Source organism: Callospermophilus lateralis, chromosome 2 (assembly GCF_048772815.1).
Source record: "Callospermophilus lateralis isolate mCalLat2 chromosome 2, mCalLat2.hap1, whole genome shotgun sequence".
NCBI lineage: Eukaryota > Metazoa > Chordata > Mammalia > Rodentia > Sciuridae > Callospermophilus > Callospermophilus lateralis.
The window spans coordinates 179,055,713-179,075,137 of record NC_135306.1 but is presented as its reverse complement, the minus strand read 5'-3'; the positions used below and the strand labels follow the sequence as shown (position 1 = coordinate 179,075,137).

The following is a 19,425-nucleotide window of genomic DNA, read 5'->3' as shown; positions in this document are numbered from 1 at the left end:
ATAGAAGAAGATCTTAGAAGACGGAAAAATATACCTTGTTCATGGATAGGCAGAACTAACATCATCAAAATGGCGATATTATCCAATGTTCTCTACAGGTTTAATGCAATGCCAATCAAAATCCCAACGGCATTTCTTGTAGAAATAGAGAAAGCAATCATGAAATTCATATGGAAAAATAAAAGACGCAGAATAGCAAAAACAATGCTAAGCAGGAAGTGTGAATCAGGTGGTATAGCGATACCAGACTTCAAACTATACTACAGAGCAATAGTAACAAAAACAGCATGGTACTGGTACCAAAACAGGCGGGTGGACCACTGGTACAGAATAGAGGACACAGAAACCAATCCACAAAACTACAACTATCTTATATTTGATAAAGGGGCTAAAAGCATGCAATGGAGGAAGGATAGCATTTTCAGCAAATGGTGCTGGGAAAACTAGAAATCCATATGCAACAAAATGAAACTGAATCCCTTTCTCTCGCCATGCACAAAAGTTAACTCAAAATGGATCAAGGAGCTTGATATCAAATCAGAGACACGGTGTCTGATAGAAGAAAAAAGTTGGCTACGATCTACACATTGTTGGGTCGGGTTCCAAATTCCTCAATAGGACACCCATAGCACAAGAGTTAATAACTAGAATCAACAAATAGGACTTACTCAAACTAAAAAGTTTTTTCTCAGCAAAAGAAACAATAAGAGAGGTAAATAGGGAGCCTACATCCTGGGAACAAATCTTTACTCCTCACACTTCAGACAGAGCCCTAATATCCAGAGTATACAAAGAACTCAAAAAATTAGACAAGATAACAAATAACCCAATCAACAAATGGGCCAAGGACCTGAACAGACACTTCTCAGAGGAGGACATACAATCAATCAACAAGTACATGAAAAAATGTTCACCATCTCTAGCAGTCAGAGAAATGCAAATCAAAACCACCCTAAGATACCATCTCACTCCAGTAAGATTGGCAGCCATTATGAAGTCAAACAACAACAAGTGCTGGCGAGGATGTGGGGAAAAGGGTACACTTGTACATTGCTGGTGGGACTGCAAATTGGTGCGGCCAATTTGGAAAGCAGTATGGAGATTTCTTGGAAAGCTGGGAATGGAACCACCATTTGACCCAGCTATTCCCCTTCTCGGTCTATTCCCTAAAGACCTAAAAAGAGCATACTACAGGGACACTGCTACATGGATGTTCATAGCAGCACAATTCACAATAGCAAGACTGTGGAACCAATCTAGATGCCCTTCAATAGACGAATGGATAAAAAAAATGTGGCATTTATACACAATGGAGTTATTACTCTGCATTAAAAAATGACAAAATCATAGAATTTGCACGGAAATGGATGGCATTAGAGCAGATTATGCTAAGTGAAGCTAGCCAATCCCTGAAAAACAAATGCCAAATGTCTTCTTTGATATAAGGAGAGTAACTAAGAACAGAGTAGGGAGGAAGAGCATGAGAAGAAGATTAACATTAAACAGGGATGAGAGATGGGAGGGAAAGCAAGAGAGAAGGGAAATTGCATGGAAATGGAAGGAGACCCTCAGGGGTATACAAAATTACATACAAGAGGAAGTGAGGGGAAAGGGAAAAAAAATAAAAGGGAGATAAATGAATTACAGTAGAGGGGGTAGAGAGAGAAGAGGGGGGGATAGTAGAGCATAGGAAAGGCAGCAGAATACAACAGACACTAGTATGGCAATATGTAAATCAATGGATGTGTAACTGATGTGATTGTGCAATCTGTATACGGGGTAAAAATGGGAGTTCATAACCCACTTGAATCAAAGTGTGAAATATGATATATCAAGAACTATGTAATGTTTTGAACAACCAACAATGAAAATTGTGGCAAAATTACTGGTATTATAAAAAAATGAAAAACACTATCACTTGGCACACAAAATTGTTTAAATAAAACTCCTAAGCTATTGACAAAAGGATGCTTTTTATGTGATAACTACATCAATTACATTAGTCTAAAATTAGAAAAAGAAACCCAGTCAGATAAAAATGTTGTTCTTGGTTTTTTAAAATTGATTCCTATCACATTTCTCTTTAACATGTAAATAAAGACTGTGTTAAGAAAACTGGATAATCTTTTGGTTTTTTTTTCTTCATTGAGGGAGCGGAAAGTAGGAAGATAACATGAAGAATAGAAAAATGGAAGTTTGTATAAAGTATGTAGAAATTAAGAGGGAGAATTATGCTAAATAAGAAAGAAAATTGTATCTTCATTTAAACATGCATCATAATGTAATTATTTAAATATATTTCATTGATCAGATTTTTTTTTATGTCTGAATATGCCATAATGAAACCCACCATTTTATATGACTGAGATGACCACTAAAAAAAAATCACATTCTAAAAGTTACATTCTTAAAAGTACCAATCCCAAGAAGGATCTGAAATCACTTTACTCTCATTAAAAATATTACGGAGTTCTTTTCAAATCTGGCAGTAAGGTTGGGAAAATGAAGCAGAGATGGATTTATATTGTTTTTCTGGGCCTAGCAAGTATAAATACTATACTATTATAAATAGCAAGACTTGATTAAGGCACATGATTTTAATATAGTGACATGAATGGCACTGGCTTAAAAGAAGGTTGAAGGGAATTTGCACTGCATTTGTTGGCATTCTGATATTATTGGTGTCCATGTTATTTTCTTACACATATAAAAAATTAAAATTATCAAGGTGTTAAAACAATTTTCAGGTAGTTTATATTAATTATGTTAATTTTCACATATATATGTATATATATATAATATAAAATCTGTATTACATATTGTTTTAAAAGATCTTCTTCAAATAAATTCCTTAAGAAGAGTCAGAATGGCAGCTATTATGAATTCAAACAATAATAAGTGTTGGGGAGGATGTGGGGAAAAAGGCACAGTCATACATTGCTGGTGGGACTGCAAATGTGTGCAACCAATGTGGAAAGCAGTATGGAAATTTCTTGGAGAATTGGGAATGGAACCATCATTTGACTTAAAAACAGCGTACTACAGGGACACAGCCACATCAATGTTTACAGCAGCACAATTCACAATAGCTAAACTGTGGAACCAAGGTAGATGCCCTTGAATAGATGAATGGCTAAAAAAAAAAGGTGGCATATATACACAATGGAATATTACTCAGCAATAAAAGAGAATAAAATCATGGCATTTGCAGGTAAATGGATGGAGTTAGAGAAGATAATGCCAAAAGAAATTGGCCAATTTCAAAAAACCAAATGCCAAATGTTTTCTCTGATGAAGGAGGCTGATTCACAGTGGGATAGGGAGAGGGAGCATAGGAGGAACAGACAAACTCTAGATAGGGCAGAAGGATTGGAGGGAAAGGGAAGGGACATGGGGTTAGAAATGATGGTGGAATGTGATGGTCATTATTATCCAAAGTACATGTTCGAAAACTTGAATTGGTGAGAATATACTTTGTATACAACCAGAGGTATGAAACATTGTGCTCTATATGTGTAATAAGAATTGTAATGCATTCCACTGTCAAATATAAATAAAAAATAATAAATAAATAAATTTAAAAAAGAAAAAAGCTTATAATAAAATGCTTATAAGATACCATGCTTTTATATAAAAAGAGACAAACTGTTGATATCTATCAATATTTCTTTCTTTTTATGTTTTTTTGTTCTTTTTGGGGGAGTGAGGGTGGTACTAGGGACTGAACCCAGGGGCACTTAATCACTGAGCCACATCCTCAGCCTGTTTTATTTATTTGTTTATTTAAGAATTTTTTTTGTAGTTGTAGATGGATATAATACCTTTATTTTATTTATTTACCTTTATGTGGTGCTGAGGATCAAACCCAGGGCCTCACACATGCTAGGCAAGTGCTCTACTATTGAGCTACAACCCCAGCTCCTTATCCTGTTTTATCTTTTTATTTTGAGACAGGGTCTCATTAAATTGCTCAGGGCCTCACTAAGTTGCTGGGGCTGGCCTCGAATCTGTGATCCTCCTGCTTCAGTGTTCCAAATCACTGGGATTAGAGGTGTGTTCCAATATGCCTGGATCCAATATTTCCAATTATAAATACTAGCGCTTTCCTTTGGCAGGTTCCTTTACAAAATAAAGTTCACATATTAAATACTTTCAATGTTTAATTGGGCTGTGGGTATATTGTAAAATAATACAGCTCAAACTGTAAATATTTTCATAGCTACGGTGAAGAGAATTACTAACTAGGTGACTACCATTATTAAAAACATGTGAACACTGTTTGTGCGAGTTATTTACATATTATATATACATATGCATATGTATATAGATAGACACATATTTATGTAGCCTATATATACATGTGTGTATCTACAATGTGATTATATGTAATGGGAAAAAATCATGATTAAAACACATTTTATGAAATGTTTTAAAAAGTGTACTGACCTTTCCATGTAATCATGGAAAGGTATTTGCAGATCATCTGGTATTTGCAGATTTATTTAGTGAAACTATGTGTAATAATTCCCTTTAGTAAATGTTGACTATATGAGTGTAAATTAATCTGCTTTTAAGAAAATAAGACAGTTGATAATGCATATTGAGCACACAGGTTATAAGAAAATCATTTAAATTATAGCAGGATTCTTGTGTGTGCAAATGATCTGTATAAAACTTCCGTATTAAACATCTCTGTTCAATTTGTGAACTAAATAATTCCTAAAAACTGGACATAACTAAGACATTTACAAATGTAGTTATTTTAAAAAGAGTTAAGATAGTGACAATGAACTTATCATTCTTATTTAAGTAATGGTAAAAAAATTTTATAAGATTTGGAAGAGTGTACTCAAGTTTCAAGGAAATCTATCAAAAATGCTAATTAGGGAGTGAAATGTGTTATTATATTCATTGAGCTCGGAAAAACATGGAACTGGTTTTATTTGTTTCAAGTCATATATATATATATATTTTTTTAACTTTTCCAGAATGGAAATTATTGCAAACAAAACTCCTTGAAGCACCACATGGGATCCCATATCAGTTTGCTATTATTAAAAGTGAAAATTTTTCTGTGGAACATTTGTTGTTAATAGAACAAAACTGATTGTCTTTCTGGTCACTGAAAAGTATAGGCAATCAGGTAAAGACATAAAACAGGCTTTAATTCCTTAGCAGCCTAGATGTTATTTATAACCTCTTCTAGGAGATAAAGGTAGGAAGCTTCATCTTATTATCTAAAATCTATCCTCTACTTCTAATTTAAGTCATAAGTTTAAAAGTATCTGTCTTGTTTTGAAAATTTAGTGCAGATGTTTTGGACACACAGTGAAACCATAAGATGCGTATTCAAGTGATAAGCATATTTCAAAAGCCGCTAATTTCATGAACATACTGTAATTTGAAAATAAGGATGTGAGGAATTAAGATCAGTTTCTATAACCGGGTCTCTCAGTTCTGGATTAACAAAACTTAAAATTTCAGGAGAGAAGCACTGGCCACTTCATGAAGGAATCACCCCACATTAATTGGAGACAGTGCCCCATCTTCTTTGGAGTTTTTTAACATTGTAAAGTTATCCTTTGTACGTAATAAATCTTCACAGTGTTTTCTTTAATCTATGACCCTTGATGAGGTGGTGCTGCTTGTCTCCTTTCATGGAACCCTTCGTGATTTTAGTAAGTGGGATCTATGTTAACTTGGGGAGCTGACAAAAAAAATTTTCTTTTAGTTTTAATTGCTCGAATTTTCAAAATTTCAAGTTATATAGTCCTTTCAAAGAGGCTGAATACTTTTTCTTCTGAAAAAAATTAAAATCATTTAGAAAATGAGTGCTATTTTTAACATCTCAACAATTCTGACTTTGCATAGCTTCTTTTCAAGAATGATAAAGTGCTGTATAATAGTTTTAAGATTTTAGCATTTCTTTTTGAACCTAATAATAACTATGTAAGAGTTCATAACAATTCTTTTTTTTATGAGTTCAATTTTTTAAAGTAAATTTAAGTGCTGTAAGGTTTAGAAAGCAAACCCCATATATTTCAATTTTCATTTAGAACTCAGTAGCCAGGATAACTATTATCCCTATCTGAATGAGAAAGTTTGTATGACTTGTACAAGGTCTTTCAGTCAGTTAAGAAGTAACACATAAATTAAAATCTAAGCTCAGATTGCAAATAAAGTTCACATTCTTGATGATAAACACCTTATCACAGGGTATGGCATTTTTGCTATTTGACTTCAGCAACTTATCTGCATACAAAATTCTTTTGTTGACTGATGCAGAAGTATCAATGTCAGTATGTATGAATATATAACAACTGTCATCAGTATGTGTAACTTTAATGCACCAATAAAAATAGTGGGAAGAAAATAAATGATGAAAAAATATCAATGCCAACTATGTTTTTATTTTATTGTTACAGCAGCAATGTTTCTCATCTGCTAGTGAAAGAAGAGTAGGAGAGCAGGTTTATTCTGTTTTATATTTTATTTATATCCTACTCTTCATTTCATTACTGGAAAATCGGGCACATGCCATCTTTAAAAGCTGGCTACAAATGTAGGTCACTGGAAGCAGTACTAAGCTTTTGCATGTGTGTATATGTGTTAGTCTTTTCAGTTTGCCAAAAAAGCTCCAACTGTGGCTGCCAGAGGAGGACTTAGAATTTTAAATAAGCTCTCACAGTAGCTAGGGGTAAAAAAGAGTGAAACCCTGGAGTCAAATAGCAAATTTCTGGCTCAACTAACACTTCAGAGTAGTAAGTAATAAAAAGTGTACAGCCAGCCTCATAATTTTTTGAACAAATAAAATGTTAATAATGAAGGGAAAATATTCTGATCATAGTTCTGCATTCAAAGGTCTATTCTTATAATCATATTTATACCACAAAAGATATACAGTGTTAAAGTAGTGCTAAGGGAATATCAATAAATATTATATAGTCTAGGAGAAATACAGATGAGTGCAAAATATTATTTACAATTTATTATTATAAAACTTGCAAAACAGAATGATACAAGGGTCAGAAAAGAATTTTTAATTATTTATAACATGTTGCTTTTGTTCTGAATCATTATAACATTACAATTTTGGAGATAAGTAAAATAAAAATGTGGGCAATCAAATGTTGTTTCTTTAACTTCATTCTTACAGCTGTCCCACTTTTGGTCACAACTAGGAAGACAGGGTTGGATCTAAGATAATTTTGTATTCTTTCTGTTCATTCAGAAAGACCAGACTGTACTGCCACATAGTAAAAGCAGAAGACAGACAACTTACTGAATTCAGTCTTTTAATTTTTGTCCTATGATCAGTGAATAAAAGGTGAATGGCCAATGCAGACTTTTAAATGTTAAATTGACAGAAGAAAACCTAATAATTCAAACATCACATTGTTTTTCAAATAGTACTGTTTCACGTAATTCTAAATCAACTCATATCTTTGATCTCTGTTAAGCTCAGTCAAATAAAGCAAAAAAAAAAAAAAGATACAATGAATCAGATCTTAGCAAATCAACTCAATATTTGGGTATAAGTGTGGTGTTTCTGGACATAAAATAATGTTTTCAAATTATTAAGATATTATGATTTTTACTTGCACATCTTAAACTTAATGACAAAGAATTTCAAAGATGTTAGTTAAATGTTTAAATGTCACTGTGTCTTTTCATTACAAAATAGGCTGTTGCTATGTTAATTCACCAAACATGATATGGCTTATTTTTAATGAAGTGATACTCATTTTGTGATTTATGGATTATTATGAAATTAGTATTCATTTTAATTATGAAATATTTTCTATATATTAAATATGAGAGGTCTTACTAGTCTGTCATTTAATTTCTTAAATTTAACTAGTTTGTCCTTTAATTTCTTAAACAGATGCTTTCTTTTGACCTTGGTTTATTTTGAAGTGATTCCAAATATACAGATGAAGGCTGAGGTTGTGGCCCAAAGTAGAGTGCTTGCCTAGCATGGTCGAGGCCCTGGGTTCAATCCTCAGCACCACATAAAAATAAACAAAATAAAACTATTGTGTCCAACTAAAAAATAAATATTTAAAAAAATATACAGATGATGCAGAAATTATTCAGTGTTTCCAAATTGTTGAAAGAAAATGAGTAATATTCAAACCAAAAAGTACTTAAAAATATTGAAATACAAAATAAAAGTCTTCCCCTAAATGAAGGTCACGAAATACTTCCTATGTGAGATTTAAAAAAGTATCCACATTTTTCCTGCTTCCACTCAAATAATAACTTGTTAAAGAATCTGATCAATGATTTTCTTCTCTTTGAATTTTTTTTAGATATACATGACAGAGAGTATATTTTGACATATTATACATACATAATAAGTATAACTCCCTTCTCCCTAAATTCCTGTCTTTTGTTGATTGATGCACAAACATCAATGTGTGCTTATTTTGTTATAAACATATATAAATATTAATATGTATACCTGTGTAAAACATTGAAATAAATGCATGGCTCTGCAAAAAACAACAAATAATAATATTTAAGCTTAAGACATTGAAGTTTCCTGCTTTAATTGTGGCTAAAGTTGAACAGAACATACTGCATACAACAGATAACTAAGAAATTACTACAAGTCAAGAATTAATCTTTTCCTCAAGACATCAGGTATTTCTTTCTTCATGACTATTACCTATCTGGCATGTCATTACAAGCAAATATTTAAATTTAGTTTGACAACCAATCTTGGTAAATTATGAAATAACATTTAAATTTGTTTCTGAAAATTATTTTGTTTTTCTAATTTATAAATATTAACACATACCATTAAAATTATAACATAAAATCTTACCATTTTCAAGTTCTAAACAAATGTTTGTACATATATGTATGTCATTTTTATTCCATACAAAATCACTCTACTGGGAAATATTTATATATTTTAACATAGAATGTAATTGTTTACTATTTTAGAAAACATCCATAGAAAGTTTTCTTAGAGAATACTCATCACTACATTTGAGATGATCAGAAAAATTTCTTTGGATAAAAAAGTTAACTGAAAAATACTCTTAAAAGCTTTAACAACATCATGTATATTGTTCTATAGGATTTTCTAAGGGATGTAATTTTTCAGTGTTACATCTTGATACTGACTTCCTTAAGAAGCTTTGACTACAATAGGCATGAATATGTTTTCAAAGGATGATGGATAAATTGCTGGGTGGTTATATAATGTATCGTAGGCAGCTGATGGGGCTTTTTATCCTTTACTTGTCTTTTAGTTATACAGAATTTTAAGATAATTATGGTCTCTAAGATTGTCTTTTCCCTTTTCTTGTACCAGAAATATTTGCCTTGGTTATAGGTTCTACAAATCTCCAATTATATATCATAAGATTAAAACTAAGCAATTATAGCTTTTTTTCCCCTACATTGTATCTCTAAACATTGTGAATGCCTTGTTTTTGGTCACTCATTGTTGAACTCTTTTAATAAAAATGAAATTTTAAGCACAACCATTATTGTGTTGGATATATCAAAAGCCTAGGTAAATATTATAAAGAAAAATCTATTTATTTCTAGTAGTATTTAACATTAAATTTTATATAACAAAATTGCTTTGTTTATTTTTCTCAGAAACATACTAGAAATGTCTTTGCACTGGTATTATGAAGAATATAAATAATTTAAATTTTTATCAGTCATATCTTTCTAATCCATTCTATTGTAAACATGCATAAATACTAACTGGACCCATTAAATATGTATGCTAAAACATCATTTTTGTATTTTTTCACAGGAAAATGAGAACGAGAAGACTGTATTAAATTAAGTAGATATGTATTCAGAGCAGAGCTGAATGAAATACAAGTCATGAATATTTAAAAATGAATTGCTAAATCATTTTATTTAAGAAAATGTATGTATACATAAGCTTTGGCCACTTTCAGTAGCCATCTATCTATGTGATTTTATTCTAAAGGAAATAAGGGCATTAAAATCAAAGGAGATACATTATTCTCTCTCTCTTTTTTTTTTTTTTTTGGATATTGGGGATTGAACCCAGGGGCACTTTACCACTGAGTTGTATCTCCAGCACTTTTTAAAATAAATTTTGAGACAGGGTCTTGCTAAGTTGCTGAGGACTACATTAAGTTGCAGAGGCTGGTCTTAAACTTGTGATCTTCCTGCATCAGCCTTCTGAGGAGCTGGGATTACAGGCGTGTGCCCTTCTGTTTGGCAGAAGATAGTGTTTTCATGAAGATCACACACTGAACTTTATGGTTAATTTAAGATTTAATTTTATTGAATATATTATTTATAAATATATAATTATCACGTTGAGCAAACTTTTTAGTTAAAATAGAAACAATATGTTCTAGGCAACTCATAAAAGAGAAAAATAAAATTTAAAATGCACTATGAAATTTGCAACGTTATATAAGTAAATCTACTGCTACGGAGCATTATGTTTTCATGGTAGCGATTATAATAGCTTTGATGACACATTCGAAGTGCACAAGACAATGCAAAATGGATATGATGAAGCATTCCTAATTCAAAACACTTATGGTAGAGGACGGTGTTATGAGGGGTTAAAGAGAGGGAGAAATGAGGAAAATGGTTAAAAGATACAAAAGTTTTAGTTATAAAATGAGTTAGTTCTAGGGTTTAATGTTCAGCATAGTGACTATAGTTAATAATACTATATTGTCTACTTAAAATTTACTGAAAAAGATTTAGTGTTCTTTTACACCAAAGATGGTAACTATGTGAGGTGATGGACATGTTAACTTGACAGTTGTAATCATTTCATATTGAATACTTGTTATCTTACATCTTAAATATATATATTTATTTGTCAATTATATCTCAGTAAAGATCAGATGGGGCAAGAAAACCATAGAAAAATTAACAACTTTAAAACAAACCAAAAAATATCTTTGCTAGTCCAGAGCAAGACATTAAGACATTAAAAATTATAATAGAATTACGTAGAGAATTTGTGTACATTTTTTATATGTATATTGAGAGATTTACTGTAAGAAATAGACTCAATGAAATTTATGGAAACGACTTGCAGAGTGAGTTAGTTGGCAGACTAGAGACCCAGGGATCAATGGTATGGTTCCAGTTGAGGTCCAAAGGCCAGAAGGCTGGGACAATGAAGATGTAGATCCAAACTGAAAGCTGGCAGGCTTGAGATCCAGGAAAAACTATTGTTTCAGATAAAGTCAGAAGGCAAGAAACAGCTAATATCCAAGTTCACAGCCAGTCACACAGAAAAATTCTGTTCTATTCAGAGAGGATCAGCACTTATATTTTATTCAGGCCTTCGACTGATCAGATGAGGACCAATCATATTAAGGAGGGCAAGCATCTTTCCTCAACTGATCATATTTAATTCATCCAAAAAACACTCTGAGAGGAACAACCTGAATAATGTTTGACAAAATACCTTGGCACTAAGTTAAATTAAAATTAACTATTACTATTAAAAAGGTATTGTAATTTTATTATTTTCCTACACTAAGGAAATAATATGCAATAAACATCTACTTGCCTATCCCATTGTAAAAGGCAATAGAAATATAGCAATGAATAAAACAGAGGAAAGGCTCTGTCTTCAAGGTGAATACGCAGTTAACAAATATATAAGTAAATTATAAAGTATAGGTGATGGTAGGCTGTGGAGACAGATAAAGCTGGCAAGAGAACTAGAAAATCTGGGAAGTGAGATTAGGGAATTTCAACATTGTTAAGGTGAGGATTTGCTGAGATAGCAACATCTGACCAAAATCTGAGAGAAGCAAAAGAGTTCTTGGTAAAGGCAACAGCAGATACAATGACTATAATTTTGAAGCATGCCTATCAGGCAAGGAAGCTCATATACACAGAATAAAGTTAAGAGATATTAATCAGTAAAGGCAGGTACTAAATGGGGAGGTGAGAGCTTTTTAGTTAAGTTCTTGGAAATCATTATAAGGACTGGGGTCTTTGCCTTCTGGAGAGTTCTGAGTGTAGGTAACATGATCTGACTTACATTTGAACATCACTCTAAATATTTTGTTAAAAAGACATTGAAGAAAAGAAAAAGTAGAAGCAGGGAGGTCAAAAATAAATAACTTAGGCTCAAAGTAATGATAATTTAGGTTAGAAGTGGGTATATTTGGATTTCCTGAAAACTGGTTGAGAAGAGCAGGAGAAAAAGAGTTAAGGATGAATCAATGGTTTGTGGCTTGATCAAATGGAAGAACTGAGTTGCCATTAATTGAAAAGGGGAAAGATTGAGCAGGATATGGTGGAACACACCTGTAATCCCAGCTACTGTGGAGCTTGAGGCAAGAGGATCGTTAAGTTCTAGGCCAGTCTCAGGAATGTAGTGAGACCCTGTCTGAAAATAAAATGAAAACAAAGAGGCCCTGAGTTTGGAAAAAAAAAGAAAAGAAAAGAAAAAAAGAAACAGGTTTGGGAAAAACAGCTTAGGAGTTTGGTTTTAAATATTTAAGTTTTAGATCTCCAATAGACACAAATAAGATATATAGTAAGTGGCTGTATATACAACTCTGTTAACAGTTGGATATGTAATAAGCAGTCAGAATTCAGGGTCAGTCCATGTAGATAAAAATTTGAAAGTAAAAATGAAAAAGAAGAAAAAAATCATCAATACACAAATAATCTTGACAACTTTTGAACAGGATGTGTTAGCAAGATAATGAAAATAAAAAAGAGTTCTAAGGTCTGAGTACTGGGACATTTGCACCCTAAAATTGAGAAGATAAATAGGCACTAACAAAGAAGACTGAGCAAAAAGTAGCCAGTGAGGTAAGAGGACATCAATTGTGGTATTCTGTAAAAAAAGGGAAGAAGTGTATCAGGGAAGAAGTGATTAATGACATCAAGAGCTATTAGCAAGCCAAGTTAGATGGGGTTTAAGAAATTACAATAGTAATCACAGTCTTTTAAATAAACTATACAAATATTATCCACATCAGAATTGTCAGGGAAACCAAAGAAAAGGGAAAGAAGTACGATGACATTTTTCCTCCCAAGATTAGAAATCTGTATGCCAACCAAATTTCACATGTGTTAATCATAAAATTGGGATGATTGCATATTTTAGAAGACTTTCACAAGGTTACTTTTATTCTTATTTCATGAAAGGGAAACCAAGGTACATAAATATTTAAAAATAGTGAGACATGAATCATACGTTTTTATTAATTCTGAAATCTGACTTTTGTTTATTGAAATAGTTTTATTGAGATATAACTGATACACAATAAATTGTCCATACTTGAAGTGTGTAATTTGGTAATATGTTAGACAGGTATATCTCTCTGAAACAATTAACATGATCAGGATACGAAATGCATCCATTACCTTCTAAATTTTGCTTTATTATCTCCTTCCACCACTAGTCTACTTGCAAAATTAGAAACAAAATGTTTTCTATTTACTCATATGACTATTTCCAGGGCTCTTGATCTCTTTGTTTCAATGTGAATGTGTTTCTTGATCACTTTGTTTTAATGTGAAAAACTATTCTTAAAGTATAGGCTTGAGGTGATGAATTCTTTCAGATTTTAACACCTGAAAAAATATCTTTAGTTTGTTTTTGTAATCTTTGTTTTTGAAAGATGCTTTTGCTAGGAAAATTCTGAACTGTCAGTGAACTTTAAAAATATTATTTAAAAGACTCCTATATTCATTGTTTTCTGGCTTGCATTGCTTATAACCAAAGTCTAACTTCATTCTCATATTTTCTTCTGTCTATGTAATGTGTTTTTTATCCTCTAGCCACTTTCAAATTTTTCTCTTTAATACTCATTTTAAGCAATTTGATTATGATTTGTCTGGATGATGTTTTCTCTAGAACTTTTTACAACTGGGGCTTGCCAAATGCATTAGAATTATAGGTATACATATTTCATTGTCTTTGGATATTCTTCATTCCTTATTTCTTAAAAAAAAAAAAAAATTCTGTACTATTTCTTCCAGGTTCAAGGGCTCCCAATCACTTAACAAAGCACTGAGCACTATTGCTCAGTGACACAATAATTGCTTTTTACAATCTATTTTTCATGTTTCATTAGGATAATTTCAAATGCTGTGTCTTCAGGTTCCCTGATCTTTTCTTCTTCAGTGTCTAAAATGTCTTAATACTTTCAAATATATTTTCATTACACATTATAGCCTTCACCTCTAAAAGGTCAACTTGTACTTATTTTTATATATTCCATGCTAAATTCTTTCTCTAGCTTACTGAATATTTAGAATACAGTCATAAAAACTTATATTCTTATTTATAATCCTATCATCTGTGTCATTTCTTTTGTAAGTTGACTTTTATCATTATTATAAGTTGCATATTCTCTTGATTCTTTGCATGCCTATTAAATTAAAAAAATTTTTTAGTTGTCAATGGACCTTTATTTATTTTTATTTATTTATATGAGATGCTGAGAATTGAACCCAGTGCCTCACACATGCTAGGCAAATGCTCTGCCAATGAGCCACCATCCCAGCTCCCAACTAAGTTTTAACTGGGTGCCAGATATTGCATATTTTGGGGTGCTGAATAATATTGTATTGCTATTAATATTTTGGGGTTTTGTTTTATTAGGTAAGAACTGAATGAAGTTTATAATCTAAATGGAAGCCTTGGAATATATTTATACATGCTTATGCTAAGCAGAATGGTACAATATTAAAAATATCCTATAATTTGCTGATTATACAGAAACCATTGTCTCTTTTGTTCCACTATTTGCTTTAATTCATACAGTGATTTCCTATACCTTTATCTAATATTCTCAAGATGAAAGTTAAAATTTCAAGTTTTTAAAAAGAAATTCTTAAGGACAACAGTTAAGTCATACTTCATGAGCACTCAAGAAAGGATTACCTTTGAGGAAATCTGCTTCAGAAGTAGTAGTTAATATGAAATAGATTATGTCAAAATGAGAAAAATCACAATTAGATAAAAAGAATTAGAGGATATTTCTCTCCTTCAGTAAGTTGTTTAAACTGGATTTTTTTTTTAAACTATTAAGCATGACTTTTTTGAGTGCCTGGTCCAACAATTTCACTTAATGTGTTTTAAACAGTTTATCCTAATATGGATTTTAAGTTAAAAAATTGTCTAGGAACACTAATTTGCTTGCATAACATATTTTGCTTACATATAAAATCAATCTTTTATGAAATATCCAAAATGCAATACTGAATTAATATATTATACCTGTAAAATGTTAGCAGGGTCTTCTTTAGCAGATGCAACCAACAAAACATGCCCATTGATGAGTCCTTCTGCCAGAAAATACTTGAAGAGCAACGATGAGTAAACATCATATTTATCCTCCTCTGTTACAAAGAAAAAAATGATTGTCAGAATCCTATAACACATCAAGAACTCTTACATTTGTCTGCAATGCTTTCTCTCTGAAACAAGTATATGAAATGAGGCAATAATTTATATCTTCCTAAGACAGAAGACAATTAGACAGACCAAGAGACCTGTGAACACACCCAATGAGAAGTAGATACTTCTAACAGAGACTTTTTGACTTCAAACATCATTCTCCAACTACTACATCACTTTCATAGCCACAAAATTTAGCGGATTATGTATGATTATATCAAAAAAGGCAGAGATATTTTCTTTTTACTAAGATACAGTGCATTTTTTCAGGCACTCTGTCTCTAAAATAGCTATTATTTCCCACCAGCCACTCTGTAAACTCACTTCAGTTCTTTCTTGTCACAATAATTAAGTATTTAACACACCTATCTTGGTGATTATATTTATAAAATTTAGAAAAATACTATTATTCCTATTCTGGTTTTGGATTTAAAATCCAAATACTTTGAAATTGAAGATTTTAATTTGACAGAGTCCTTAAATTTGCACTAAATGCTTTCCCAGTAAACTGTCCTTTTGCTTTTTGTTACTTACTTTTCCTTCCTTATTTATGAATTTTAAGAATTAAATGATGATTCAGGAAGTTTCTTGGACAAAACTGTGTTACATTTTTCAGATTTCATTCTAAAATGAAAATAGGTTCAGTATATATTCGTTCTCTTAATATTGTGGATAAACAACATGCCTACACTTTTATGTCATCTTTCTTTCCTTTAATAATTGAACACAATACTAAGACAAGAAATGCAGGCAAATTTATTGCTCTGTCTTAAATGAGAATAGTCATTATTAACTTTTTCAACAAATATTAATTAATTGAATTCCCATAATATATTAGGTATCACTAATATCTGTTAAACTTACACTATGAAAACATTTCTAAGGAGATTGGAATTTGTGGTAATGACAGAAGAGGTCATTGTGCAAAATCACCTACAACTGTAATTACAAACCCTGGACAAAATTCCATTAAAAATAGTCATTAGAAGCCGCTGAGAAGCAGGTAGCAAACCACAGTAGAATTTTGTTTTGAAAGACAGTGATCCTGACATGCAAGAACTTTTAAGTTTGTGGCTTTTTGACAGCATGTTCCTAATTTCCCTTGGTTCTAGCCATAGGATAGAGTTTAGATTTGTCTAAACAGCTGGAAAGCTCAGGGAAAAAACTTAAAGTAAGAAAGCTCAACGACAGACACAAAAATATGATTATCAACCATGCTCAAATCCCTGACTGAACACTAAATTAAGCATGAGTGAGAGGAAGAAACAATAGGAAGAAAAAGGAATACAGGACAAATACAAAAGATACAAGTCTATCACATAAAATTGGCATGTGTAACTCCTCTGAAGGCACATGTTCCCCCAGTCTGAGATCAGCTTGGAATGTAAAGTTGTATTGCCTTGAGTTGTCAGAAGACAGAATTCACTGCTGAAAAATCAGAGAAAAAAATAGTCTTCGAAATCTGAATGTGAATTCTGTTCAAATATTTAGCTTTCTACTAAACTATGTGAGTGCATGGGGGAACCCTATGTAACCAGATCAAAAGGACAAACTCTTAAAAGCTAGAAAAATGGGCAGAGATGTTATCTGCTATATAATATACTGAACAGATGTCATCTGCTCCGTAGCATACTGAAGTTAATCATTTAAGTCTAGGCAAGTTAATTATTAAACAAGCAGAAAAAGGAGCAAAACAGAAATCCTCAGAAAAACACAATAGATTGGAAGTCACTACCAACTATGCATTATTTGCAATGTTCTAATTTTCAACACAAAATTACTGGATATGACCTCATAAGGAAAAATAGTCTGTAGAAACGAACTCACGAGTTGAAATGAACAAAAAAATACTTCACGGAAACTACTATATATCCAAAGCATAAAAGGAAAATATGGTATCATTAAGCGAAGAAAAAGAGAATATCAGGGAAATTCCTGGGCGCGGATGGGGCGGGGGCGTTTATGACATTGGCTGCGGGAGTGAATCCCAGGTCTGTGGGGCTCTCCAGGCCGGCGCGGAAATCAACAAAATTGAAACAAAAAAAAAACCATTGAAAAAATTGATAAAACTAAAAGTTGGTCCTTTGAAAAAATAAATAAGATCGACAGACCCTTAGCCATGCTAATGAAGAGAAGAAGAGAGAGAACTCAAATAACCAACATACGAGATGAAAAAGGCAATATCACAACGGACACTTAAGAAATACAGAAGATAATTAGAAATTATTTTGAAACCCTACATTCCAATACAATACAAGACAGTGAAGATATCGATAAATTTCTTAAGTCATATGATTTGGCCAGATTGATTCAGGAAGATACACACAATTTAAACAGACCAATAACAAAGGAGGAAATAGAAGAAGCCATCAAAAGACTACCAACCAAGAAAAGCCCTGGACCGGATGAATATAGAGCAGAGTTTTACAAAACCTTCAAAGAAGAATTAATACCAATACTTTTCAAGTTATTTCAAGAAATAGAAAAATAAGGAGATCTTCCAAATTCATTCTATGAGGGCAACATCACCCTGATCCCGAAACCAGACAAAGACACTTCTAAAGAAAGAAAACTACAGACCAATATCTCTAATGAACATAGATGCAAAAATCCTCAATAAAATCCTGGCGAATCGAATACAAAAGCATATCAAAAAAATTGTGCACCATGATCAAGTAGGATTCATCCCTGGGATGCAAGGCTGGTTCAATATACGGAAATCAATAAATGTTATTCATCACATCAATAGGCTTAAAAATAAGAACCATATGATCATCTCGATAGATGCAGAAAAAGCATTCAACAAAGTAAAGCATCTCTTTATGTTCAAAACACTAGAAAAACTAGGGATAACAGGAACTTATCTCAACATCGTAAAAGCTATATATGCTAAGCCTCAGGCTAGCATTATTCTGAATGGAGAAAAACTGAAGGCATTCCCTCTAAAATCTGGAACTAGACAGGGATGCCCTCTCTCACCACTTCTATTCAATTTAGTTCTTGAAATACTAGCCAGAGTAATTAGACAAAAGAAATTAAAGGCATAAAAATAGGAAAAGAAGAACTTTAATTATCATTATTTGCTGGTGATATGATACTATATCTAACAGACCCAAAAGGGTCTACAAAGATTCTACTAGAGTTAATAAATGAATTCAGCAAAGTGGCAGGATACAAAATCAATACACATAAATCAAAGGCATTCCTGTATTATCAGCAACAAATCTTCTGAAATGGAAATGAGGACAACCACCCCATTCACAGTATCCTCAAAAAAAATAAAATACTTGGGAATCAACCTAAGTGAAAGATTTATACAATGAAAACTACAGAACCCTAAAGAGGGAAACAGAAGAAGACTTAGAAGATGGAAAAATATACCCTGTTCATGGATAGGCAGAACTAACATCATCAAAATGGCAATATTACCCAAAGTTCTCTATAGGTTTAATGCAATGTCAATCAAAATCCCAACGGCATTTCTTGTAGAAATAGATAAAGCAATTATGAAATTCATATGGAAAAACAAAAGACCCAGAATAGCAAAAGCAATTCTAAGCAGGAAATGTGAGTCAGGCGGTATAGCGATACCAGATTTCAAACTATACTACAGAGCAATAGTAACAAAAACAGCATGGTACTGGTACCAAAACAGGCGAGTGGACCAATGGTACAGAATAGAGGACACAGAGACCAACCCACAAAATTACAACTTTCTTATATTTGATAAAGGGGCTAAAAGCATGCAATGGAAGAAGGATAGTATCTTCAACAAATGGTGCTGGGAAAACTGGAAATCCATATGCAACAAAATGAAACTGAATCCCTTTCTCTCGCCATGCACAAAAGTTAACTCAAAATGGATCAAAGAGCTTGATATCAAATCAGAGACTCTGCGCCTGATAGAAGAAAAAGTTGGCTCCGATCTACATATTGTTGGGTCGGGCTCCAAATTCCTTAATAGGACGCCCATAGCACAAGAGTTAATAACTAGAATCTACAAATGGGACTTACTCAAA

At 32.2% G+C, this 19,425-nt stretch overlaps 1 protein-coding gene across 1 annotated transcript in view; it reads right to left on the bottom strand.

The window, feature by feature from the left end:
• Elp4 (elongator acetyltransferase complex subunit 4) overlaps positions 1-19,425 on the bottom strand; it is a 258,524-nt gene that overhangs the window by 214,391 nt on the left and 24,708 nt on the right. The window contains exon 3 of the mRNA XM_076844298.2: positions 15,227-15,348. Within this exon, the coding sequence (XP_076700413.2) occupies positions 15,227-15,348 (122 nt within the window). The remainder of the gene's footprint in view (positions 1-15,226; positions 15,349-19,425) is intronic.